Source organism: Aotus nancymaae, unplaced genomic scaffold, assembly GCF_030222135.1.
Source record: "Aotus nancymaae isolate 86718 unplaced genomic scaffold, 86718_ANA_hifiasm-v0.15.2.pri h1tg000021l, whole genome shotgun sequence".
NCBI lineage: Eukaryota > Metazoa > Chordata > Mammalia > Primates > Aotidae > Aotus > Aotus nancymaae.
Window position 1 is genome coordinate 7,971,546 of NW_026988433.1, and position 27,227 is coordinate 7,998,772.

Here is a 27,227-nt window from a genome sequence, read left to right on the forward strand (position 1 = left end):
ATGAAAGACTAGAGGTGGGGCCAAGATGATGACTGCCACATCCTGAGGACAGCAGAGTGCAGGAGCCAGGAGCCAGGACTGCTGCATTGTAGAGTTGCTGCCTGGCCCCAGGAGAATGGACTGCCTCCAACTTCCTGTGACTTGAGAGCCATAAAAGCTGCTGGGCCAAGCCTGGATTCTATGGCATGCAGCCAGACACAACCCAAGTGACATGAAGCTCTTGCGATGACAAGAAAGGAGCTGACATCCAGAACCTGGCTGGCTCTGGGTGCTGGGGGATCTCAGGGTGGAGGGAGCCCAGGGTGCTGGCTTCACACTCAACGGCATTCCTTGGACGGTCACAAGGGACTGTGGCTAAGTACCAGGGCCATGGGAAGTGCCCCCAGCAATTCGAACCACACAACAGCAGGGCACAGCTGCTGGTGGGCGCACAAGCACAACCAGCCTCACACCCACAGATGCAGTCTCTCCCCCTTCCGAGAAAACACAAGCACACTGCACGTGCGTCGTGGGTGCTTGCGTGCACACACGTATATGTTTATTGCATAAAATTCATCATTGCACTTTCCTCTTTATTTTGTATAATCCAGAAGGATTCCAGAAAGGATTTCATTGTGCTCAGTTTCAAAAAAATACCAAAATGAACATCAGATTACAGATACGTGTTCATATATTGAACTGAATGGTACATCCCAACCGCCTGGCTATGGAAACCCGTGACTTGACTTAGGAGTCCTGATGACGTGATCTCGACAGGAACTCCCTAGACTGGCATGTGGAGGCAGCACAGTGATGTGGTTCCTCCTGAGGAGGACCTCGGTGGCCGCACGGCCTGGGCTCACAGCTGGAGGGCTCACCCATGAGGGACACGAGTGGACACCCGCTGCTTCGCACGCCTAATTAACAGTAGAAACACGTAAAGCCATTCAAGTCTGTGCAGTAAAGAGATCCTGTATGAAATCCACTGAGATCCAACCTGGCCCCGAGGCGTGCTCTGGTTGAACGGGGACATTCAGTCCTCCAGGGACCACATTCCATCCACGACACAGACAGCACGTGAGCAGCCAGCCCACCGGTCCTAACAGCCAGCTGTGAAAAGCTGTGTCAAGTCACGGGGTTTCTCTTGTAACAGCTAAAGCTCAAAGGCATGATGGGCCCTGAGGGAAAACAGGAGAGCCTGAGCTGGGAAGGGAAGAAAGGGATTTGCACCTTCACAGAGCCAAGTGGGACGAAGGGAGGAGGTGACTGAAGACAGGGTGTAAATGCTCAGGAGTGCCTGTCCTCAGCACCAGCCAGCCACACTGATCCCGCTGCCCTGTGTGTGCAAAGACACTCACTGTCACCACAGTGCCACACACGTGGCCCAGATACGCCCTCCTGGTCTCTGAAGGCCAGGATCCCACTCCAGTGTGTGGAAGATCCAGGCACCCACCGGATTTAACGACAAAACAGAGAAACGATCCCTCCCCAAGCCTGCAGAACGCCTGGTGTGAACATCTTTTACAACAGCTGTAGGTTTCCGTGTCATTTCTTGAGCATACGAAAGTTACAGTGCACACGGGGGCGGCTGAGCGACACGCCAGCCAGTCCGACTCAGAAGCCCTGCAGCTCAGGGATGTCCCGGTACAGATCCAGGGCCTCGGGGTTCGAGAAAGCACTTCGTTGCTCCACAGCTTTTCCCGAGATGACCTGTTTGACGGCAACCTCCACTTTCTTGCCATTGAGTGTATACTGCAAGGGAAAGGTAGGAAAAACAAGAAATGCCATTTAAAACCGAAGCGGGGAAAACGAGTGGCCCTGGGGATATCCAGGCCCAAAAGGCTCCGCCTCCACCTGGAGTTCTGAGAGTCAATGAGTCTCAGCTCCAAGGTGCCCCTCTCCCCGGCAGGTCTGCAAACATGCCCCGAAGTATAGCAGCTGACAACTCTCCCCTCTGAGTTTGGGGAATAAAACCTGTTCTGAAAGGCAACTTCAAGGCCTGGTGCTGAAACCCAACTCTCACACTCTCCAAAGCCCTCCACGCTGCCCCTAGCATGGCTGTTGAGAAAGCAAGGCTCTTTCCAAGATGCCCAGAGGTCACCATGAGCACATTCACTTTTCTAACCCTGCACACTCCACTGGGCCCCCCGGGACCCACTGCACATCACATCCAAACTGGCCTCGAGGCGGCCCTCCAGATGCCCCACTGACCCCGGCAGTGCAGATTCCAGATGGGAATACAGAAAAAGAGTGTCTCTCAGGGGTCAGGGCCTGCCTGGTCAGGATAAAAATGCAGACACAGATCATTCCTAACTCCCAGCGGGCACCCCAAACAAGCAAGTTTTCAGGAAGACGTGGCTTCTGCCGCCACCCCCCGGGGGATGCCGGGTGAATTCCTGAGCCTGAGCTGGTTTCCTCGAACAAAAGTGGGGGTGCCAGCACCTAGGCTGTAGGCTGTGTGTCGGGTTGAATGAGTCAGCACACACACAGCTTCAGAAGCGCCCAGCTACGTTTTATAATTTCACTTTTATTTTACTTCTCTCTATATCTTATCACATGTTATTCTATGATGAAGACTAGCTACTGCCATTACGTCAGGAGTGGCCCAGCTTCTTAGAACTAGGGACAAAAGCATCCCCAAGCCCCCATTAACTCCTGCTCGGAGCCGGCCATCTGCATGGGATGCTGCATTACTTTTTCTCGTAGTCAGACCCTTTGCAAACATTCAGGGCTCCCTCTAAGTAAGATTCGTGGCACATGTGTATCCAGGTTTGTCCAGATTCATGGCACCTTGAATCCAGACAAGGCTTTGGCGGCATTCGTGTGTGTCGGGCTAGGAAACTTCACGAGCAACAGAGCCCAGTAAGGCTCCTCGCCCGAGCTCTCCATTGCTGGCGCTTTTTTTTTTTTTTTTACCTGAGATGTAATCAAAATTCATTCATTTGAAAAATTCAGTCAACGCGTGAAGTAATTAAGGATCTAAGCGCAGGCTTCCGAGGGCCTGCCTGCCACTTCATGCGGTGTCGCCAGCCCTCCCGCCATGAGACGAAAGCATCTCGCCTGCTCCATGCCCCACTACGCTTCATGCAGGGGTCCACTTGCGGCTCATGGGAGCTAATAATGCCACCTTCCACCGCTGGTAAAATACAGAGGCATCCTCTTAAAAGAAATCCTGCTACCATTTCCTCTGGGGAGAGGAGAAAGGCAGAGAAAAGGAAAAAGAAAGAGAAAGGAAGAAGCCCCCACCCCCGTACCCCCCCACTCCTGCACCGGGCCTCCCCAGATAGACGGGAGCCCAGCAGCCTCCTATCAGGAGGGGTCAGATATCCCAGTCATGCCCCGAGAAAAAGGCCCGCTGGACATGGACAGCCATGGCTGCCTGGGGGCTGCAGGCAGGAAGCCCTCAAATGCCAGGAGTCCATTCCACTTGGCCATGACCCTCCGGGGTCCCCAGGTCTTTATTCTGGGTGAGCAGAAGACAGAGCTGACTATAGACACCGCTTCCTTGGGCAGGACCCCTCATCTCTCCGGGTTTCCTCAACTGTAAGATAGGCATGAGGAAGACAAGCTTGTCCCACCTCACCAGGGTCAGATGACCAGCTCCCCACCCCCATTCACTCACCAGACACCAAAAGCACCTGCTGTTTGCCAGGCAGTCAGCTGGGCTCCAAGGAGGAGGTGAACCCACAAGGTTCCTGTCCTCAAGGAGCCTCCACTTCAGACAGAAAGATGTGGACATATGCAGGAACTCACCCTCAGTCCATGGCAAACACTGTGAAAGCTGCAGATGGAGGCCAGGACACTGTTCAAGCAGGAAATGCAGGAGAGCCTCTGACACTTGAGCTGAGAGCAACTAAGGTCAGGTGTGTGGAAGGGCTTTGCGCAGTGCACAGACCCACTCCGAATGAAGGCTGAGAGTGAGCAGAGGCAGCACAGAAACAGAGGCACGGAGGCTGCGTCTGGGCACCCCATGGCCCACGGCACCCACCAGGCAGGCTCTGCTGTCAACCCACCTTAGAGATGAGGAAACTGAGGCTTGGATGCTAAGTGAGTTGCCCAAAGTCATACCTCAGGAGCAGAGGGGGAGCCAGGGCTAAGTGATAGAGCCCCTGTGCCCAAAGACCCTCAGAGGACCCGCTGTGAAGGTTGGCGGGAAGGCCCATGCCGGCCACAGACCCTGTGTGTAAAGACCCTCAGAAGACCCGCTGTGAAGGTTGGTGGTGGGAAGACCCACGCAGGCCACAGACCCTGTGTGTAAAGACCCTCAGAGGACCTGCTGTGAAGGTTGGCGGGAAGGCCCATGCCGGCCACAGACCCTGTGTGTAAAGACCCTCAGAGGACCCGCTGTGAAGGCTGGTGGTGGGAAGGCCCACGCAGGCCAGAGCCCCCCAGTCCCCAGGGTCTGCTCACTCCATTGGTGCCGCATCATCACCCTGAGCTGTGGCAGGCAGGTGGCAGACGGGTGACAGTTTGCTCTCCTCATGTCACAGGCCGGAGATGGGACGAGTCTTACTCAACTCGAGGAGTGGGGCTGGCTCTGGACCCAGATCTCTCCTGGGCACTCGCCAGGGCCACCACAAAACGTCAAAATTGGCACTGGCTTCCCAGGGAACAGAAGCAGAAGTGTCTCTCTGCAGAGACAGAGACGGGCCGCTGGCTACTCCCACCACTCAGATGCGCCCCAGGCTCAGGCTCTTCTTGGGGTGGTGGGGGGAGGGTAGCCCTTTTCCCACAGACACCATGTGAAGGGTCAGACCCGCAACATGTTCTGCTGCCTCAGCAAGGCCTGGGACTTTGCAGACGGGACCTCAGTTGTCTTCTTCTGACCCTGAAGTGGATCCAGTTCCTGAATGGGCAGTTCCCACGCCGTGTCACCTCCCTGTGGAGGCTGGGCCCCTCTCTAGCTCGCAGCAAAAGAGCTAAATCCTCTCCTAAGCCTACCGTGAGGGTCCGAAAATACAAGGCCATTCAAAAATCTGGAGGAACTCTCCAAATGACTTCCCGGATGGACTTGGGAGACCCTATCTGGGGAGAAAAAGAGCCCAGAGCCCAGCTGGGCGCCCTGGCAGCAAGGCCACGAAAGCCAGGATAACCCTGGAAAGAAACGAGATGAGTTTTCTCCCCTCCTAATAAACTGCTCCCCTGCTCTCGTGATCAGATATGGTTTGGTAATAACCATTTTGGCAGCAAAAGTCCCAAGTTCTTTTTCAATAAAATAAAGCCACGGGGACAAATTCAAATTCCACTTCCCTAAAATGTTCCGGATGAAACTGCACTGATTCACTGAAGGAAAACCTCAGACCCTCGTCAGCAAAGACAAGAAGGGTCACCGATTCAGGAACTACCTTCTTGGAGAGCACCAATGACCCCACAGAGAGCTGCCAAGACTCACCAGCCAAAAAAAAAAAGAAGAGAAAGAGATTGATGGAAAGCCCCCCAGCTGCAGGGCTCTTCCCACGCATAACCGGAACGCAAAGGAGACGTGTGGACACCGCAGAAAAGGAACCAACACCGCAGACGTGACAGGCGCCGGGAGGAGCAGCGGTCCCGAGTGGGAACCAGTCCTCCAGGGATGGGCAGGGAATGCACGCATGCCCATGCTGCGAGTGCCCTCCCCAGCCTACTCCTCAAAAGGTTATTTTGAAAATGTTTAAAGAACTTTCCATAAGGCAAAGAGAATGATCTACAGGATTCAAAGTCAACGGCATCACTTATTTCAACATTCTCCAGAAAGCATCCTCTCCTGGTAAACCCTGTCTCCGGTCACACCTCACAGACTCAGCCCTGCTCCTGGCAACGTCAAAGTCAGCTTCCCCGGGACCCAGTGAGTGTCTGCTCCCATCTTCTCCTTAATGAACAGCCAATCCATAGGCTTCAAATACAGCCTGCCACTGTCTGTTTAAATTGTGTATGTGTGTACGTTCACATACACACATGCACACACACACACACACACACACAGAGCAGCTTCTGTCAGCTTGTGGGGGTATCCGTTTTGTAAGCAATGCGAATTAAAGCTGTGATCCAATCTGGGGGAGCCCCCTCCTCCCCCACTTAGAATCCAAGCAGAGTGAACTGGGGCCAGGGCTGGGGGATGACCACACAGCCTTCTGAAAAAGAGTCAAGTCTTGTCATACCAGCAGAACTTAAAATTAAAAGGCAAGACCAACGGCTCCCAGCAGCACTTTAAAAAGTTAAAATTGGCCGAGCTTGGTGGCTCATGACTGTAATCCCAGCACTTTGGGAGGCCGAGGCGGGTGGATCACTTGACGTCAGGAGTACAAAACCAGCCTGGCCAACATGGCAAAACCCCATCTCTACTAAGAATACAAAAATTAGCCAGGCATGGTAGTGGGCGCCTGCAGTCCCAGCTACTCAGGGCTGAGGCAGGAGAATTGCTTGAACCTGGGAGGCGGAGGTTGCAGTCAGCCAAGATTGAGCCATTGCACTCCAACCTGGATGACAGAGCAAGACTCAGTCTCAAAAAAAAAAAAAATATATATATATATATAAAATAAAAAGTTTAAATGAATGTCCTCATTAAAAATTTTGAGAACACACTAAAACCAGGGGTTAGGAGGAAGAAGTCGACTGGACCTGTAAGGGCTGGGCCCGCTAACCCTCTGAACGTGGGTATTTAGCAGACATTGCTTTAAATGCAGTCTTAGGAAGGGTAGGGAAAAGGATGGCAGGGAGAGGATGGCGTTGCTAGGCAACGTGGACAAACGATACATAAAGCACCAGCAAGCTGCTCAGATGTGAGCGCCCCTCGATGTGTGGGCTCGTGGGGCGATGGCAGCGGTCTCTTCGCTGGCAGGAGACGGCCATACCGGGATGCCCCTGGTTTCCAGGATGAGGCTGGGCACGTGCCGCGCAGACAAGCCCACGCGGATGGCGTCACGGATCCTCTTCACCAAGTCAGGCTGGAAGGTGTGCCCAGAGGCCATCTTCAGGAAGAGGATCACCCTCTCCTCCCCGTATCTGCTATACTGGGGGACACACAGGCTGTCCTCCACCTCCTCGAAGGATTCCACTGTGGAGACAGGAGAGGTGCACGTTCACACAGGGGGCTCCTCAGCAACCTGGCAGAGCAGGAGGGGCATGCCGGGTCCCCCAGGCTTCAGCTTTGGCAGGACAGGCAATGTTTTACCAGGGGGGCAGGTATGGGCCTTACTCACTTAATGAGAAATTAACTCAAGATAAAAAAAAGGACTGGGTATGGTGGCTCATGCCTGTAATCCCCCAACTCTGGGAGCTGAGGTGGGAGAATCACTTAAGTCGAGGAGATTGAAACCGGCCTGGACTACATAGGGAGACTTCGTCTCCACAAAAATTAAAAACTAAGCCAGACATGGTGGCACATGCCTGTAGGCACAGCTACTCAGGAAGCTGAGGCAGGAGGATCGCTTGAGCCCAGGAGATCAAGGCTGCAGTGAGCTATGATTGTGCCACTGCCCCCCAGCCTGGGCAACAGGGTGAGACCCTGTCTCAAAAAAAAAGGAAGCAGGTGGCCAGGCACAGTGGCTCACACCTGTAATCCTAGCACTTTGGGAGGCCGAAGTGGGTTGATTACTTGGGCTCAGGAGTTTAAGACCAGCCTGGCCAACTGAGAAAACCTCATCTCTATAAAAAATACAAAAAATAGCAAAAATTAGCTCGCCTGTAGACTCAGCTACTCGAGAGGCTGAGGTGAGAGGATCCCTTGAGCCCAGGAGGTGGTGGTTGCAGTGAGCCGAGATTGCGCCCCTGCATTCCAGCCTGGGTAAGAGAGTAAGACCCTGTCTCAAAAAAATAAATAAGTAAAAATAAAAAGGAAGCAGGGGTCTGTGGTGGGGACTCCACTGGAGGGAGGAACAAAGGCTGGAATCAGACCGTCGGGATTTCTCCACCCTGGCTACACAAATGACCTTGACACAAGTTTAGAACTCTGACCGAAGCGCTAGCGTACGAGGCCATCTGACCAACTTTGCGGCCTGGGCCGGGCGATTTGAGGGCCCACAGGTGACCACACTGCACTCCATCCTCACGCAGTTGTGAGACTCACGGGCCTACACCTTTTGTGCTTGGCGTCCTAACCCTGCACCCTCTCTGTGTTTCTGGTTTCTTCACTCATAAAGAGGAGACACAAGTTGACCGGGCATAGTGACTCGTGCCTGTAATCCCAGCACCTTGGGAGGCCAAGCCAGGTGGATCACTTGAGGTCAGGAGTTCGAGACCAGCCTGGACAACATGGTGAAACCCTGTCTCTACTAAAAATACAAAAATTAGCTGGGAATGGTGGTGCATGTCTGTAATCCCAGCTACTAGGGAGGCTGAGGCATGAGAACTGCTTGAACCTGGGAGGCAGAGGTTGCAGTGAGCCAAGATCGCACCACTGTACTCGGGCCTGGGTGACAGAGTGAGCCTTGGTCCCAAAAAAAAAAAAAAAAAAAGGAGTAGCACAAGTAACCAACCCAGCAGAGCTCACCGGGAGGATGAAATATAATGGGCAAGGGGATGGAACAAGGGACCCTAAAGATCCCATCTGAGGTTTCATGAGGATAGCAGTGTGGGCAAGGTATGTTCTGGAAGGGAGGTCAGGCTCACAAACGCCCACTGTCACACCAGAGACCAGGGGGCCACAGTCGTGCCAAAGGTGGGGCCTTTGGAAATGGCTCCTGGGGCGCCAGTCAGGACCCTCCTCCTTCCTGCGTACTCAAGAACGCAAGGGGAGAAGGCGCAGTACGTACCAATGTTATAGATTTCCGAGCTGCCGAACCGAACCCCATTGGGGTTGAGTGTGCCATCACTGGAAAGAGAGAAGAGGTCAGGGACACACCACAGCTCCGGAGTGAGGTAAGTCCCAGGGGTCCCTGGGGAGGGCAGTCACCCCCCTTCCACATGGCATCCTCAGCACCCGTCACAGACCCTCCCATCCCCAGCTCCTTGCCCCGCTACCCGGCTCTGTCTCCCTCTCAGGTTAAAAGCTCGACATCAAGGGAGGCCCCTCTGCAAGGGAACACCTGTCACCTCACTCCCTTCCCACCTGCAGACACGACTCAGCCCGGGTGTGGATACTGCTATGCCTTTGCTGTGAGATCCCCAACCTGACACCCCCTACCTGAGAACCCCATCACAGGGCAGGGAAACTTGGATCACACCCAGACCCAGCCCTCGGGAAGGAAGCTGGCACAGGGATGCCCCACCTCAGAAAGGACACAGGAAGGGTCCAAGACAGGGGACAGTCAGCCATGTCACAGACAGAGCAGACAATGCTTCCTCGGAGAGGGCCTTCAGGCCCAGGGACAGCGTGTGCTCGGCACAGGGGTGGGGAAGCATGGCGCACCAGCCAGTGGGGGCTGCGTGGGTGGTGTGGACACCCTGGTGCTGGAGTGGAGTGGGGTGCCCAGGAAGGGAGTCACTGACTCTCACAGAAAGCACCTCCCACCCACCCCCATGCCTCCCAAAGGTGGAGCTCCAGGGAAGAGAAGCCCACTCCACAGCCCTCACCTCCGGCCAAGCATGACGATGCCCCCGGTCTTGGGGTTGATTCTGCAGTAGTCGCCATGAGTCCAGACACCTGCAAGGACAGCAGAGATGCCCGGTCATGGGAGGAGAAGGGGCCATGAAGAGCTGCCTCGACAGACGCTGGGCACGGGTCTGCAGACGTCACTGGGGCCCAGAGTCAGGTCAGGTGTGGGGCTGGGGAAAGAAGGGAGTCAGACTGTTCCTGCCAAAAGGAACACACCCTTTAGTTGGGGGGGCTGCTGCCAGGGCAGCTGACACAGCTGGTGAGGAGTAACGCAGCTCCTCAGGCACCAGCAAAAACCTGGGAATTCGCAGAGGGCGGGACCAAGCTGGGCCAGGGCACTGGGGGTCCACAGGAGCATCTGGAGACAACTCCGAGTGGAGTGCAGAAAAGAACGAGCTCTCGGGAAGCAAGAGTGGCCAGGGGCTGCGGAGGCTGGGGACAGATCTTGGAATGGAATACACAAGGTCACGACCACGAAGGGGGCTCCTCCACCAGTGCCACATGGACGGAGACCCGATTAGCAGGTAAAACCCAGGGGACGAGGAGGGTGGGGGAAGAGCAAAGAGCCAGGGGTGATCACGGTGTCAGCAGGCCACATGAGTGGCCACACGTGCAGCCGTTCAGCGAAGGCCTGTGCGCTGGGGTGGCGCCGTGAAGCTATCAACCAAGGGACACAAATCCCAGCTTTGGACGCAGCATCTAAAGAGAGAGGCACCAAACAGTGAAGAGAAGCCACACGTCCGAGTCACCCAGGGAGCAGGAAACCAGCTGTGGCCTCCTCCTCCCGGCTCCCACCGCCAGCCCTTCATCGCCACACTGAGGGGAACTGGCTGACTGTAACTGAAAGCACATCTCTGCCGCCTTGCAATGCCGAAGTCATCTGCCTCAGCAGCAGGTTGGCCTCCTGAAATAACGTCCCGAAGATTTCCTGCGATCCGGAAAGGGAAAACAAGAAATAAGCCAGCTTCCGTGTCTCCACTGACGGGGGGCAGCCTCAGAAAGCATCTCTTCCCTTCCAAATCGAGACACTTCTCCAGCCCTTCTCCACTCTCGGCAAGCGCTAACCCAAACAGCTCATGACTCAGCAGCTACGTAGTCTATTCACGCATTCATGTGACACGTGAAGGAGACACTGCCACAAGCCACAACCAAGCCTTCCACAGGGACGAGGGCCAAGGGACCGTGTGCAGGGACTGTCCCTGGGAGGCAGTGGAAGAGAATGAAATGAGCCCTAAGCTACTTGTTCTGATGCAAAACACAGAATTGCAGCCCTTCAGGTCTTTTCTTCCGCCTCCCCAAGCTAGAGAATGAAACCAAATCTTTCTCACTGGACTTTTAAAAGATTCACATCCACAAAAAAGGAAAAAAAAAAATTCACTCCTAGGCTTGCAATTGACGAGCCCGGGTTCTGCAGGAGCACGTGTGTGTGGCTACTCAGCAAACTGAGTCTATGAATGGCAGCCGCGGGAGAGGAGAGCCGCAAGCCTGTCCCGCTGGCCTGGGAATCCTGCCTCACTCTGGGACTTCCATGCCAGCAACATACAGTCTTGTTTGCCTGGAGTCAGATCTCCCTTGAATTGGATGGGAAATTTCTGGGTTTTCTGGGCCATTTGCCGTACTGTGCCCTAATTACCGAGACCCCGGAAATGCAGAGGAAAAGGAAGATGTAAAGCCACCCTGAAGAAATTTTCTTTTGTGGAAATGTCCCCTGACACACTTTGATCCCTTGCAAAGCCAAGCTGAGAGAAGGAATCCACAGGTAGTGGCTGGTGCCAGGGCACCACAGAGGAGGAGGCTTGACTAAAACAAAGCCGCAGAAGCAATGTCTTCCCTTCCATAGCAGACTGAACAGATTTAGGTCATTCTCATTCTTCAGGGCATCGACTTCAGCTCTGAGTCTCCTGGGAGCTGAGGCGAAAGTGGAAATATAGTGGGAACAGGTGACTGCCAATAACAGACCAGGCCCGTTTGGAATGTGTCATCTGCAATGACCTAAATCTTAAGTCTGCTTTTACATTCTTTTAAAATATTAAGTTTTTAAAAATAATAAAAAAGCAGCCAGGTGCAGCGCCTCACACCTGTAATCCCAACACTTTGGGAGGCCAAGGTGGGCGGGGCACAAGGTCAGGAGTTTGAGAACAGCCTGGCTAACGTGGTGAAACCCCATCTTTACTAAAAATACAAAAATCAGCCAGGCATTGTGGTGCATGCCTGTAATCTCAGCTACTCAGGAGGATGAGGCAGGAGAATCGCTTGAACCCAGGAGGCAGAGGTTGCAGTGAGCCAAGATTGTGCCACTGCGTTCCAGCCTGGGCGACAGAGCAAGGCTCCAACTAAAAAAAAATAAAAATACAAAGCCATAAAGAAAACCAAAATGGGCTCATAATCTCACCACTCATATAAGCCCTTATTCACACTCATTATTCATTTATTCACACAATCACATGTATGTACTTGCTTTTTAAAATTTACACAAGGCCAGGTACGGTGGCTCACACTAGTAATCCCAGCACTTGAGGAGGCTGAGGCAGGAAAATTGCTTGAGCTCAAGAGTTCCAGACCAGCCTGGGCAACATAGAGAGACCTCATCTCTATAAGAAAATACAAAAATTAACCAGGCATGATAGCACATACCTATAGTCCCAGCTACTTGGGACGATGAGATGGGAGGTTCCTTTCAGCCCTGGATATCAAGGCTGCAGTGAGCCGAGATCACACCACTGTACTCCAGCCTGGGGGACAGACAGAGACCCTGTCTCTAAAAAAAAATAATTAAAAAATAAAATGTCCAGAAAAAGGGATGCTACATCCTCTGTTCTTGAACTCTCATTTTCACTTACTAACTCCCTGGATATCTTTATGCCGACATACGGCCTGTTTACATATTCACCCGGCATCACTTTTTAAGGTAACGATGTCCATAAACCCACTCCCCGTCCTGGAAAGGAAGGCTTGCTCTTGTTGCTTGGTTTTGCCATTAGCCATTTCCTATACAGCCCCAGGATCTCTCCATGTCGGTGCTTGAGCTAAGGTCTAAGAGTAGCCTGTGTTCACCGTGTCCATGATAAACAGCCTTTGTCTTTCCATATTTATTCATCTCTCTCACCTACACCCAGGAAGTATCAGAGGAAGCTACCTATAAAACTGACTTCATGATAAGATTACTCAAAGAAAAGAAAAAGCCTACCCTAAAGGTAAGAGGACTACAAAAACAAAGTAACGATTTCAGCTCTGAGTTTCCTGGCAGCCAGGGCAAAAATGGAAATATAACACATCACAAGGAATTTGTTTTATCCAAGAAGAAATTTATCAGTTTCAAAAAGAGATTATTCTGAAATTAATCCTGAGAGACATCTATCACATAAACCCTCGCACATGTGACCAAAAAAAAGTGACAGAAAAGAGAGTTTTCAAAGAGCGATGTTACAGAAGATGAAGGGCTGTCGTTTCTTGGATGGATCCTCAAGCTGACAGTCTAATCCTTTTGGCCTCTCCTCCCAAGGCAGGCGCCCTCGGCCTCCTCTTCAGGGTCATCTGAAGAGTGTTTCTCTACATCCACTCTTGCTTTTCTGCATTCTGCGCACAACTGCTCACGGCAGGAGCCAAGGTGGGGCACAGGTGCAGCAGGTGTGCAGTGAAGGCTGAGCCGCCCCAGGGCGATGCCCCGCACTGCTGCAGGAAGGCGCTATTCCAGGCACAATGGCTCTGACGGTGACATGCAAACACGCGAGGCAGGAAGGATCCCTGGCAAATCCTACCACTTGCCGCTTTCTGATTCTCCATACGTGGTCTACACTAACCCAGATTACCTTTTGAGAGACTGCAGAAAGCAAATGCTGAGTATAAATAACTCTGGAACAGAAGGCTTGCTAAATGATGAATTATATAGACTGCTTATGAAATAAGATGAGAGAGAGGCAGGAATCAGAGCTTTAAATAAAAGACTTCCCTACTCTGGGGCAAGGCACCACTCAGAAGACGACACTCAAGGGCGTCAGTCTATGTGAGAGTGACGTGTCGGGTTGTAAATCCTTCTACCGCAAAAGTGCTCTTCCTCCAGCGTCTCGTGAGGACTGGATGATGGTGAGAGACACGAAGGAAGAGACCCAAGCCAGATGCCGCTTCCACATGCCACTCCTCTTGAACACGCAGGCATCGCCCTGTTTCAGCGAGTGATCCCTGCACCCTCCACCCTCCCACACGCAAACCAGAGGCTCGTGCCAGCTCCCAGCAGCTGGGGCCAGGGCCAAGAGGCTCTGGGCAGAGGTGGCTGAGATTCAACTAAACCCAGATTACAGTTGCACATGATAGCTTCAAGCTGAAGACAACAAGATAACGATCAAAAACTGATCATCGCCCCACTGGCAGAATGAGCTATAAGCAGCTTCTCCAAGCACTGGTGGGGGAAGAAAGAGGGGAGGGGCGGGATGTGAGGGAGGGAGGAGGATACAGAATTAGACACAGAAGGCCCAGCCAAGGCAAAGGCTGGGCAGCTCCGCCTGCATCTCTCCAACCGACCTGGGAATTTGGAGAAGTACGCCTTCCTGTACTTGTGGCCGTGCTCATCGTTCCAGAAGTGTGTGGGCTGGCAAGGGATTGGCTTAGTACACACCAGCTCGCCGCTCTCTCCCCAGACCGCCTTTCCTGGGATGGGCAGAATTAAAAATAAGCCCAACACACACCACAGCCACACACCCTGGCTGCCTCTCCCTTTCTTAAGCTATTACTTATTATGTAATATTCCAGACATATACAAAGGTACAGAGATGGTCACGCCCACACACCTGTCACGGCAGCCTAATAATGCATTCCTCCCAGCCGAACTCCCTTCCCTGTGTGCTCCCCAAAATCACCGTCCTGGAGGTAGTGATTTGTCATTCCCATGTGTGAACATTTCTGCTCCATCTGCACGCATCCCTGAATAGCACATGTCACTCGGCATGCCTCTGAACCATACAGTCATTCTGTGTCCCGCGTCTTCCTTTGCCCACTCAGCATGACATCTGGGTGGCTCGTTTGGGATACTACGTGTCAGTCCGGTTCATCCAATTTACCAACTGGTCATTCTCCATATGTGATCACAGTTTCTTCCTCCCAAGAATGGACATTTCCATTGTTCCCAATTTTGTTTTCCATTACAAATCGTGGGGCTACAAACATTCTTGCGTGTATCACAAGTAAGTCTTCCGGGAGTGGAATTCCTAGATCACAGGGCACGTATGCACCTTCAGTTTCGCTGACTACTCCTGCGTTGCTCTGCAGAGCAGCTGTGCTGAACCCTGCTCACCCCTCCTAGCAAAGCTGGATTTCTAGCTGCCAGGCACAGCACAGCAGGAGACTATCCCTTCCATGCCCAGGCTCTCAGAAGCTCAGAGCTGGCTGCTGCCTGTATATCCAGCACCAGGATTCAGATTCAGGCCAACGACCACCCACCTGCCCACCGTTCCTGAGCACAGAGCCCCCCATCTGGCCTCCAACTTGACCCTGACTTCTCAGGGGCTGGGGACCACAAGCCTAATGGGTGTTAAACCAAGCTGGGGGAAAGGACATCACACTGCAAGTGACAGGGGCCTCCCCTTGGAGAACTATCACCAAGCCAAGTTACACATCCGAGCGCTCCCAAGCTCCCAACTCACGCCTAATCACAGAAAGAAACAGTTGGTGAAGCCATCACCTTCCTCGTTCCACGCTTCCACGGCCATGCCCAGGTTCCGGGCCTGAATCTCCCCTTTATACACAGGAATAGAAACATTCTGGCCCATGAAGCAGGAGATGATGTCGGTGCCTCCTGCAAGCAATGGCAAAGGGAGATTCAAAATTCAGAAGCCCAAGACAAATTGCTTTTAAATTAGTGAGCAACGAAGGAGAAAGTGCCCAGAGGACACGTACCTACTACTCTCCCAGACAAACACTGCCAACCCAGGCAGGTGGGGCTTCTTTTCAGGGAGTAGTGCGACAGGTGATATGGAAACTGGAACGAACCCCCAACACCTGGGGATTCAGGTTTTGGCTGAGCCTTCCTGCTAAAGGATGCGCTAAGTAAATGACCTCCTGTGGCCACGCTGAAATTCAAGACTCAGGATCGCAGAAAATGGAAGCTTTGCCTGTCTGTGTACCCAGCAGACACTGCTAGGCGGACCCATCACATGGGAAGGCTCGCATGCCACAGTTTACATGGACTTCATGGTTGGAAAAACAGAAACATTCCCAGCTGTAAGGACCACGGAGTGTGATATCTCACGAGAGACTGTGCTACATGGAAAACACTCCTCTTTCTGGAATGAGCTGGAAATGGAGTCCGGCTCCATGGGCCACCATGCAGGGGAGCAGTGTGAATTCCCCAGCCCAGGCCCCTGCTGACAACAGCCACTCTCTGACCCAAAAGCCTGTGCGGGAAGAGAAACGGTAGCAGGGTAAACCTGCGGGAGAGCATAGACCCTCACACTACACACACACACACACACACACACGCACACACACACGCACATACCACACATGCACACACACACGCACACACCACACATGCATGCACACACACCACACACACAAGCACACACCACACATACACATACCACACAGGCACAGACACGTGTGCACACATGCATACACACACACCACACATACACGCATACACACACATGCACACACCACACATGCACACATGCACGTGCACACACATGCACATACCACACACACGCATACACACATGCACACACGCATGCGTGCACACATGCACACACCACACATGCATGCACACACCACACATGCACAGACACGTGTGCACACATGCATGCACACACACCACACATACACGCATATACACACATGCACACAAGCACACACACACGAGCACAGCATGGGCAGAACACACAGAGGACAGGGTCATTCCACTCCCGCAGGTAAGAAAGCAGAGTGGAGAGTGGGTGACAAGGAGCACCCCTCCCTAACCCCTGGGCCTGGTTTCTGAATTCTTTTTTTTTTTAAAACAGGGTCTCACTCTGTTGCCCAAGCTAGAGTGCAGTGGTGTGATCTCAGCTCACTGCAGCCTTGACCTCCTGGGCTCAAGTGATCCTCCCACCTCAGCCTCCCAAGTAGCTGAGATTACAGGCACACACCATGCCCAGTAATTTCTTTTTTTTGTTTTTTTTTCTGAGACGGAGTCTCACTCTGTTGCCCAGGCTGGAGTGCGGTGATGCAATATTGACTCACAGCAACCTCTACCTTCCCATTTCAAGCAATTCCTGCCTCAGCCTCCCAAGTAACTGGGATTACAGGCATATGCTACCACACCCAGATAATTTTTGTGTTTTTTGGTAGAAATGGGGTTTTACCATGTTGGCCTGGCCGATCTTGAATTCCTGACCTCAAGTGATCTGCCTGCCTCAGCCTCCCAACGTGCTGGGATTATAGGCGTCAGCCACCATGCCCAGCCACAGTTAATTTTTTAATTTTTTGTAGAAACGGTTTCATTATGTTGCTCAGGCTAGTCTCGAACTACTGGGTTCCAGCAATCCTCCCACCTTGGCCTCTCAAAGTGCTGGGACTACAGGCGTGAGCCACCACGCCTGGCCTACAGCTAATTTTTCAATTTTTTGTAGAAACAGGGTTTCATCATGTTGCTTAGGCTAGTCTCAAATTAATCTCTAACTCGGGGGTTCAAGCAACCCTTCCATCTTGGCCTCCCAAGTGCTGGGATTACAGTCATGAGCCACTGCGCCTGGCCCATGCCACTCTTTATACTCACTCCTATACCTGAAAAAAACATTTTCATTAAGCAAAGGTTTTCCTTAATCAGGCTCCTCGTGTATGAATTGGGAATGTAGGGTATTCAAGAGCCGTATGAAATTACTTGATGGCTCCAAAACCCAGAAGGGTTGACATTGGCTTCAACTCTAAGATGATTTTATTTCTTCTTTCAGGCAGAGAATAAAATGTGATGTCTTCTCTGCCATTTCATGTCACTGACTGACATGTCCCATGAAAATGGGTGAGTCACGTTCGTTTCTGCCACCATCAAGGCCTGAGCAAGGCTCCTGACCTCCTTCCCGCTGCTCAGCCTGCTGGTGGGAATGGCTCAGATCCCCCACCTCAGGCTGAGGAACCAACTGTGGGGAGAAAGGGTCGAGGGCGGCCTCAGGCTTCGGGCAAATGCCACCTCTTAAAGAGGTGCTTTGAGGGTACATTTTTAAATCATAAGCAGAAAATCAGAACTACATATGTGTAAAAAGAAAATAAAAGTGACCCAGACCAAGCACAGTGGCTCATGCCTGTAATCCCAGCACTCTGGGAGGCCAAGGTAGAAGAATCACTGAGCTCAGGAGTTCAAGAACAGCCCGGGCAACATGGTGAAACCCCATCTCTAAAAAAAATTCAAAAACATAGCGGAGCGTGGTGGCGAGCATCTGCGGTCCTAGCTACTCAGAAGGCTGCGGCAGCGACTCAGGAGGCCGAGCCCAGGAGGTTGAGGCTGCAATGAGCTGTGATCGTGCCACTGTGCGCCAGCCCGGGCAATGGAACAAACCCTCTCTGAAAAAAAAAAAGGAATCAACTCTAAGTCACATTACTGGGAAGTGAAGTATGCACCCTAAACTACATGTGTGTAAAAAGGGGGTGCTCTCGCCCATTTACACACACTCACAAACACACACTCGAGCACACACGCTCACCTACGCATTGAACATCGCTGAAGGAAACAACATCAGCTTCCTTGGGGAAGGGGACGGCAGCAATGAGGAATACTTTCGTGGACTGAATTTTTTACCACATGCGTGAACCATTTTCCAAAGCACAACTTTATGTTAAGAAAAAAGTTATGAGAAAAAATGCACTTGGGGGCCAGGCGTGGTGGCTCACACCTGTAATCCCAGCACTTCAGGAGGCAAATCAAGGTGGGTGGATCACCTGAGGTCAGGAGTTCACGATCAGCCTGGCCCACTCGGCGAAACCCCATCTCTACTAAAAATACAGAAAAATTAGTTGGGCATGGTGGTACGTGCCTGTAATCCCAGCTACTTGGGAGACTGAGGCACAAGAATTGCTTGAACCCAGGAGGTGGAGGTTGCAGTGAGCTGATACTGCACCCACTGCACTCCAGCCTGGGCGACAGAGCAAGACTACGACTCAAAAAAAAAAAAACAATTTCACTTGGAATCCACATACAATATACCCATATATATACATACATGAGTGTACATGTACACATCCATACATACCTGTTTTCAACCTACAAAAATGACCATACCCTATAATTCTGCAATCTGATTTTTTCACTCATTGCGACCACGTTTCAATGTCCATCAGTATATTTCTATCTAAACAAATACTTTCATCCTTGCACTTCTAATGGCTACATAAATAAAAAATGTACCCTAAGTTATTTAATGAATTTCCTGCTGCTGGACAGACAGGTAGTGTCTGTATCTTACTTATATAAACAATGTTACAATATTTCTCCTTCATTTAGTGGATTCTCATTGTTTGCAGATTCTATTTTTGCAAATTTGCCTACTCACTAAAATGTATGTGTAACCTCCAGATCTATACCCTGGAGCTTCTGCGGTCTCTCTCAGACATTGCAGAACAGTTATAACCCTAAGTTGCCCATGGACGTTTCCACTGAGGTCACATAAGGTGACATGGCCTCCCTACCTTGCTCTCACACACAGGAGACAGGGGCAGGGCGGGGTGGGGCGGGGCGCTCTGTTCCCGGGCTTTACAACCCAGCCCTAGCACAGGACAGTGCAGGCCTTGGGCAAGTCACTGAATGCTTCTGAACTGCATTTTCTTTCACAAGATAAAAAAAAAAAACAGAACCTACCAAGATGTGTTGTTTTGGGTTTTAAGACTATAATTGGGAGGGGCGTGGTTGCTCATGTCTGTAATCCCAGCACTTTGGGAGGCTGAGGCGGGCAGATCATGAGGTCAGGAGTTTGAAACCAGCCTGGCCAACACGGTGAAACGCCGTCCCTACTAAAAATACAAAAATTAGTCAGGCATGGTGGCAGGCGCCTGTAATCCCAGCTACTTGGGAGGCTGAAGCAGAAGAATCACTTAAGCCCAGGAGGCGAAGGTTGCAGTGAGCCGAGATCGCACCCCTTCACTCCAGGCTGGGTGACAGAGCAAGACTCCATCTCAGAAAACAAACAAAAAAAAGACTACAGTTGATATGAGAGGGGTGTATATGTGTGTATACACACGTATTTCCCCCACGAACAAGGGTTCTGTACGTGCTAACAGTGTTCACAGGGACTCTGTGGAACATCACTGCCTCCAGTAATGAGAAGGGACTGTGCGTACTGGCTGCACAGTGGACCATGTGAATCCGAGCACTGGGCAGAGGGTATGCACACTTGTGGGGCCGGCGTGCCTTCCGGAGGCGGCGATGGCTGGGAGGACTGTCCCCCCAGAGCTATACCTGAGATGGAGCCCAGGAGGACGCTGCTCTTGATGCACCTGTAGACGTACTCGTAGCTCTGGGCTTTCAGTGGGGAGCCGGTGGACAGGATCGTGTGGAGCATCTGGAGACTGTGGGTTTCCACTAGGGCGAAGAACCACCAAAAGATGAAAACTAAACCCAGTGCCTGAAGCCTCACTCACAAGCAAGAAATAGGAGGGATCTAATTTCCTTGATTGGCAGTACAAGGAATGAGTATTAAAGGGTCACACTCACCCGGCTTCATGGCCTTCTCTTCCAGCACCGACAGCCACTTGGCCCCAGTTACCAGGATAGTGATGCTAGGGCCCAGGTGGGAAAGAAAACACCAGAAACTCTTCAAGGCTCTTGCACCAACGCTTTCTAAAGTTAGTGATTTATTCTGAGAAGTTTGCAAAAACCAAGAGGGGCATTTTTCTGGGTTGAACGCATGCTTTGTGTTTTCTCCAGTCTGAGTCATGGCACCCGTCTTGCTCTGAGGCACACCTGACTGTGCTCTACGCTGACTCCAGCATCCAGGGCCAGCTCCCTTTACCATGAGGCCTCGCATAAAACAGCTGCTCACACGAACACGTCGCCTTCCCAACTGCAGAGTATTTCCTCTTAAGGGACCAGAGGAGGTCATAAAATCACGACCCCTCAAATTCTAACCTCACATAGTCATTCACCAATGAAGAGAGGGCTACAGAATTTTTTTTTTCTGAGACAAGGTCTCCCTCTGTTGCCCCAGGCTGGAGTGCAGAGGTAAAATCACAGCTCACTGTAGTCCCCCACTCCTGGGCTCAAGTTATTCTCCCACCTCAGCCTCCCAAGTAGCTAGAGCTCCTGGTGTATGCCACCACATGCAGCTAAGAGACAGGGTCTTGCTATGTTGGCCAGGCTGGTCTTGAACCCCTGGGCTCAAGTGATCCTCCTGCTTTGGCCTCCCAAAGTGCTGGGAGAATTCTTTATTTGTTAAAACAAGTGCCATACTTGAAACTCTCCACCCATCCCCTTTTCTTACACAAGTTCACGTTTTTATGAAACTTAGAAAAGTGCAGCTCTTCCTAACACTTAGAATCCATAGTTCTACGCATTTGTGCTCAGAGAAGGACACACGCTGCTGAATAGACATCACTGCGTTTTCAAGGGCAGCACTGTCTAATATCCGATTTCCTTCCTCGGCTTTTCTTCCAGCCAGGCAGCCCTTCACAAGTAAACTCCATCTTCCTAACTAAAGAACATTTTCTCTTCGGGGCCCAGAAGAGGCTGTGAGGTTAAGACTCTTCTGTGTCACTCTGGGCAGTAGAACCTCAGTCCCTCTGCACATTCGGTGGAGAGATTCATCTGGCGGGGAAGACTGACATGGCACTCCCTGTCTGAAGCTATGAGGCAAAGTTGCACAGAACATGCTGAAATTCAGGGCTGGCTGGGCTGGGCGTGGCCAAGGCAATGGCAGGGTGGATCTCCCTCCATGCAAGGAGGTGGGTTACCACGGTCCAGTCCTTCCACCTCCCACACCTTCATTCTCTTACTTCCCCAGACCCACCCCGCCACCAACAAAGCCACCACTGTACCCTGGAGATGGCTGGAGTTTGCGGGGAGGGAGACTAGCTCCTCCCACCATCCCCCATGCTTCTTTCATAAACTCAGAGTTTGATTAGCTACTTCGACATCATAGCCAGGGAGTAAGCTACCACTCCCTTTGCAAGTATAGATAATGGAGGATGGAGATCTCATGACTGTAACTGTGATCACCCGGCCCTGGGCAGGAGTGATGGCCTCGAGCTACAGCTACAGAGCTCTCCAACCAACAGCCACGCCCAAACACCACATGGGTTTTACGCAGCTTATCCCCACACTGCCCACCCCTAGAACACTCAAAGACTCTGTGGTTCTCAATCGCATCTAAGTGCAGGCAAGATTCTGCAAACCCTGATCTTGGTGAGGCTCTGCCGCACTCGGAGGTGGTGCTCTCCAGCCTGTCAGTCACAGCCCTGCTTGTCTGAAGAAACGGCAAAGTCCCCCATCTATCTCCAGGGTGCGCATAAGACGGGTGAGAAATGCAACACCATTCGGCTCCTGGAAGCACGGAAGCCCATCTGCGGGCGCTCAGGCCACGTCTTATTTCTAGCGAGTACTGTGGGGGTTGCTGCACTGAAGCATGAGACAGCATCAGGGCTCTAAATCACTGGGAACCAGTGCCCACTACTGCCCAGAGCCCTGCATGGAATGGGGTGTGGATCAGCCCAGAGGCAGCCCCTCCAGGGTCGCCACCGGCGTGTGGATTCCAGCAACCTGAGTCTCCCAGCTTCTCCCCCTGCCTCTGTCCCTACCCCGAAATGCTCTCTCTACTCAGACATTACATCACCCTTTTTTTTCTGAGACGGAGTCTCTCTGTGTCTCACCCAGGCTGGAGTACAGTGGCGTGAGTGCAGCTCACTGCAACCTCCGCCTCCAGGGTTCAAGTGATCCTCCTGCCTCAGTCTCCCAAGTAGCTGGGATTATAGGCGTGCGCCACCACACGAGGCTAATTTTTGTATTTTTAGTACAGATGGGGTTTCACCATGTTGGCCAGGCTGGCCTCAAACTCCTGACCTCAGGTGATCAGCCCACCTCGGCCTTCCAAAGTGCTGGGATTACAGGCATGAGCCACCATGCCCAGCCTACACTGCCCTTTTAATAACATGAACCTGATCACAGTGCTCTCCTGATTCAAAGTGTCCACTGCTATTCCATTCCACTTGGGGAAAAACTCACCCTCCAAGCAGCCCCAAAAGTCCCTGCTCCTCCAACCCCTGCTTCTGCCCTCGCCCCACATCAGCCCTTCACACTCGGGCCACAGGACGCCCCTTCCAGCTTCCACAACACATGGACCCCAGGCCACCTCCGGGCCTTGGTCCTGGAGGTTCCCTCTGCCTGAAGCCCAGTCCCCAGTCCTGCAAGAGTAGTTCCTGAATCTTCCAGCCTCAGCCCAAATGCCAAGACCTCTCGAGGACTCCCTGGCCCGAAGTCTCACAGCACTCCTCACTGCCCCAGGTCGGCCTCTCTTTTCCTTACCTTCCCCTGCCCAGTACCAGCCCCATGAGGACAAAGAGTGCTGGCCCCTGGTCGCTGCTGTGTGGCCCCCAGAACCCAGCAGGGATCCCGGCAAAGTGCTGCCCAACCCATGCACTTCCTTAGAGGGACAAGCCCACTCACCCGCTCACTCCTGCCCTCTAGAGCCATCTGAGACAATGGCCCCATTCAGAGACGGGCAACACCAGGCAACCCACGCAACGTGCACGCCTGCCCCGGTACTAGCAAACCTGGACAAAGTCGTCAAGGTCCTGACCCTAATTCTATCCAGAATATTCCCCTCACTAGAGCCCAGAAACACACCCCTATGAAGAAAATTCATCTTTTAAAATTATCTTGTCTGTGCCTACAAAATGAATGTTCTTTCATCAAATGTGTCAATAAGGCTGGGAGCTGATATGCTGGTAATCCATAGAGATCTCACCTCACATTTACTAACACGTGGGTTTTAATCAGAGGCACTGAGACAGCATCACGAGGACTGTGCTGCCCCGCGCTCCTCTTGCCACAAAACAGGATTTGCCATGACTGCATTCAACTGTTTCACACCACTCAGTTTCTAGGAAGTGGACAGAACTGAGCGGAAGCGTCCTGCCCCGCCCAGCACCCACTCTCTCTCACTGCTGACCACTGGCGACCAGGACAGTGGCTTGAAGCCTGCATCCTTCCGAGAGTCCCACCCGCAGCCCCTGCCCACGTGCCGAGTCACACCTGCCTCGCCAAACTGCACAGGCGGCTCTCCCAGGAGGGGCAAAGGCCACATCCAGAGGGAGCTCCTCGACAGCACGACCACACCTCAGTCAGCCTCGGTGCTCTGGCCAACCCAGGGCCCATGATTACAGTAGGGAACCAGCCACTCTGCTGCGAACACTCGCACAGGTATGCATGCACACAGGCACGGGCACACATACACAGGCGCAAATGCATCCACATGTACAGCACACATTCACAGCTGCATGCACACGAATACACACCCAACACCTACACAAGCACAGACACCTGACACCTATACACACACAGCCACCTGACACCCATGCGCACATTCACGTGCTCGCTTGCACTCACATGGATGTGCACATACACTCACACACACATGCGCTCACATGCTCCCTTTCACATTATCACACTCCATGCACACACACACATACACTTTTACACTTGTGCACACACACAGACACACACACAGCAGGGTCTCCCTGGGACCTTTCACCTTGGATCTCATTAGCACCAGCCTCACTGACGTACATCCCTCTCCCTCCCTCCTCCAGTAACCCCCGACCCAGCACATGCCTCCCCTACACCAATAAAAGCACCTCCACCTGGAGCCCAGCTTAAGGGTAAAAGGGTAAAGATTCTAAAGCCATCGCAAGTTCCCAGGGATTTGATTAACCTTTTGCTGGAAACAATCTCATTAGGAAATAACCTTCCTCACTAAGATTGTGAGCCAAATGTCTGGATTTCAATATCACCCAGGCCAGCCCAAGTTATATTTAAAATGTTAATGGCCAAAGATTTAAAAACATGAGCGGCTCCTGTTCCCCGCCATGAACAAGTTCAGACAGAGTAACTAGGACATTTCACAGCATGTTGGTTTCTGGGCCCCTGGAGCTCTGGTGACTTCTACACTCTTATTTCTGGAAACACTGTCATTAAGCCAAGGGTGACCAAGACCACGGTGGCCAGGGCGTGCCAGCCAGTTCTGATTAATTCATCAGCAAAGTGCTGACGAGACTTTCTGATGCCTTCTAATGATGATGATGAGAAGGTGGGGGAAAGCTAGGACCACCGTACCTGTCCCCATTTGCATAATTCTCAGGCACCGGGAGGGTACCCGATGTGTCTCCTAACTGGCTACGGCCTCTGCTCATGGGATTCCTATATACCGTCCAGCCAGGGCCACAGGAAAGAAGTGACCACCTCCAGGGGCCCCAGGAAGCACTCAGTACAGTTACGATGAGGTGAGGAGGACCCTAGAAGACAGGTGGCCGCCACTCCCAAGGGACGGCTAGGGACAAGCAGGGCTCTCCTCCTGCCAATGGGCTCAGGAGAAAGGTGCCAGGAAATCCAAACACCACGCAGCCTCCCAATCACAGGTTCTGCACCCACCCCTCATGAACTTATCCACACACCTCCCCTGTGCGTTCAGCCTTCACCTCGCTTCATCTCTGAGATGATTTGGTTGTCCCCACCCAAATCTCATCTTGAACTACAGCTCCCATAATCCCTATGTGTCATAGGAGGGACCCGGTGGAAGGTAACTGAATCATGGGTGCAGGTTTGTCTCATGCTGTTCTCTGGACAGTGAGTAAGTCTCACGAGATCTAATGGTTTTATAAAGGACAGTTCTACTGCACACGCTCTCTCGCCTGCCGCCATGTAAGACATGTCTTTGCTCCTCCTTCACCTTCTTCCATGTCTGTGAGGCCTCCCCAGCCACGTGAAAACTCTGAGTCCATTCAACCTCTTTTTCTTTATAAATTACCCACTGCCAGGTATTTCTTCACAGCAGAATGAAAATGGACGAATACCATCTCACTCCTGAGTCTGAAGAACCTGTGTGAAACAGGACTCTAAGCGACCCTCAGTGTTCCTCCTTTTGCTGGGAAATGTCACAACTACAGAAATAAGATCAATGCACAGCTCGATGGCTGCAGTTGACAACGCCCTACTGTGTAAGAGCTGGAACTTTGCTAAGAGAGTCGATTTCAGGTGCTCTCAGTGCTAAAAGCAAAAAGGTAACTGTGTGAGGAGATGCAAATGCTCATTTCCCTATGTGTACACACAGCAAAATACCATGTTGTGCGCCTCACGATATATACAATTTTTACTAAAAAATACTCTTAAAAATAGAAATAGGTTCTTAAAAGAAATGAGATCACATGCTGCCCGTAGGATTTTTCTCAGCCCTTTCTAGAGGGAGAAGCCTCAGTCCTTGGTGTCCCTCCCTCCTTAACAGTTTCACCTTCTGCTTCTGGCACCTCCCACCCCCTCTTCTTGGAGAGGGGGTGTCCACAAAGGCAGAGCATTTCGGAGACACCCTGACCACAGTAGAAGGCAGCCACGGCTCTGCATCTGATCCCAAGGAGCCCTCCTGGTGCCACCTGTCCCTTGTTCTGAGCACAGCACCTTGGTACCTACCCTATCCTGTCAACCAGGTCCCAGAGCACGTTGGGTGTGGGCACCAGCGGGGAGCCGTCGTACAAGACCATGGCCGCTCCTGTGGCCAGAAGGGACACCATCCAGTTCCACATCATCCAGCCTACCTGCAAAGACAGGAGGGGCACAGCTTCAGCGGGTGCCAGGCAGCTCCCTCCAGTGCTGCCCCTCAGCTTCCTGTGTCCCTGGAAAACCGCCTAAAATGGTGCTAACTGCCCATTTCAAACACATGACACTTCGGCCCAGAAACTCCACGTCTAAGAATGTGTCACACAGACATATTCATACATGTGCATGAAGACGTGTCACAGAATGTCTGTTGCACCCTTGCTGATGACAGAGACAAAGCAATGTAGGTGTTATCGACACAAGAAAGGCCACAGGAGGTGCACGCGTGCTATTGACACTCCAACACAGTTAGGGAACCCACGCGAGGCGTTCAGAACAGGTCTGGCCCTAGCAGGATGAGGGGAGCCATTAAGCAGCCATGAAACAGAATGAGGCCTGGACTGACACAAAACCGTCTCCAAGACATCGTTCATACAAAACAAGCAAGGCGGAGCGCGTGTAGCATAACCCTGTTAGTCTAGAGGAAAGGACAGATATGTAAGCACACACGCAGATACACGTACATATGCACGCATGCACGGGCACATATACACATGCACATACACACACACACCCCTCTACGGGGCACTGATCCACGCTGAGGCAATGAAAATGCCTGGCATGGCTGCCTCTGGGCCCTGGGAGGCATCAGCCTTTCCCCACGTATCCCACTGGGGCTGCTTGAAATTTTTACCATATCCAGGTAGATTTAATTTTTTTAAATTTTAACTGAAAACTGTTACTAAGCATAAAAATGTTAAGGCAAGAAGGTGCAGATACACTCACAGCACCCTCATCTACGCAGGGAGACTGTGTGGGTGGTCCTGGAGTGAACAAACATCATGACAGAGCGAGGGGTAAGCTCCAGCAGGAACCTTGGCCCTGGAGGCCAACAGGGAGCTCCCCAACCCCACCAACCACGGAGGCAAGGAGGTCACGGGGGATGCACACAGCCTGGGAAGACTGGAGTGGATGTGGCTGGGC

The 27,227-nt window shown here is 52.2% G+C and overlaps 1 protein-coding gene across 3 annotated transcripts in view; it reads right to left on the reverse strand.

Moving 5' to 3' along the window:
- Positions 1-502: 502 nt before the first annotated feature.
- AACS (acetoacetyl-CoA synthetase) overlaps positions 503-27,227 on the reverse strand; it is an 82,187-nt gene continuing 55,462 nt past the window's right edge. The window contains exons 10-18 of one of the 3 annotated variants that reach the window (XM_064379579.1): positions 26,118-26,242; positions 20,160-20,224; positions 19,905-20,027; positions 15,165-15,278; positions 14,009-14,134; positions 9,469-9,538; positions 8,709-8,767; positions 6,810-7,012; positions 503-1,731 (exon numbers count right to left, since the gene is read on the reverse strand). In XM_064379579.1, the coding sequence (XP_064235649.1) occupies positions 1,594-1,731; positions 6,810-7,012; positions 8,709-8,767; positions 9,469-9,538; positions 14,009-14,134; positions 15,165-15,278; positions 19,905-20,027; positions 20,160-20,224; positions 26,118-26,242 (1,023 nt within the window). In that variant the 3' untranslated portion in view covers positions 503-1,593. The remainder of the gene's footprint in view (positions 1,732-6,809; positions 7,013-8,708; positions 8,768-9,468; positions 9,539-14,008; positions 14,135-15,164; positions 15,279-19,904; positions 20,028-20,159; positions 20,225-26,117; positions 26,243-27,227) is intronic. The other 2 variants (XM_012447161.3, XM_064379580.1) reach the window with 2 other exon arrangements.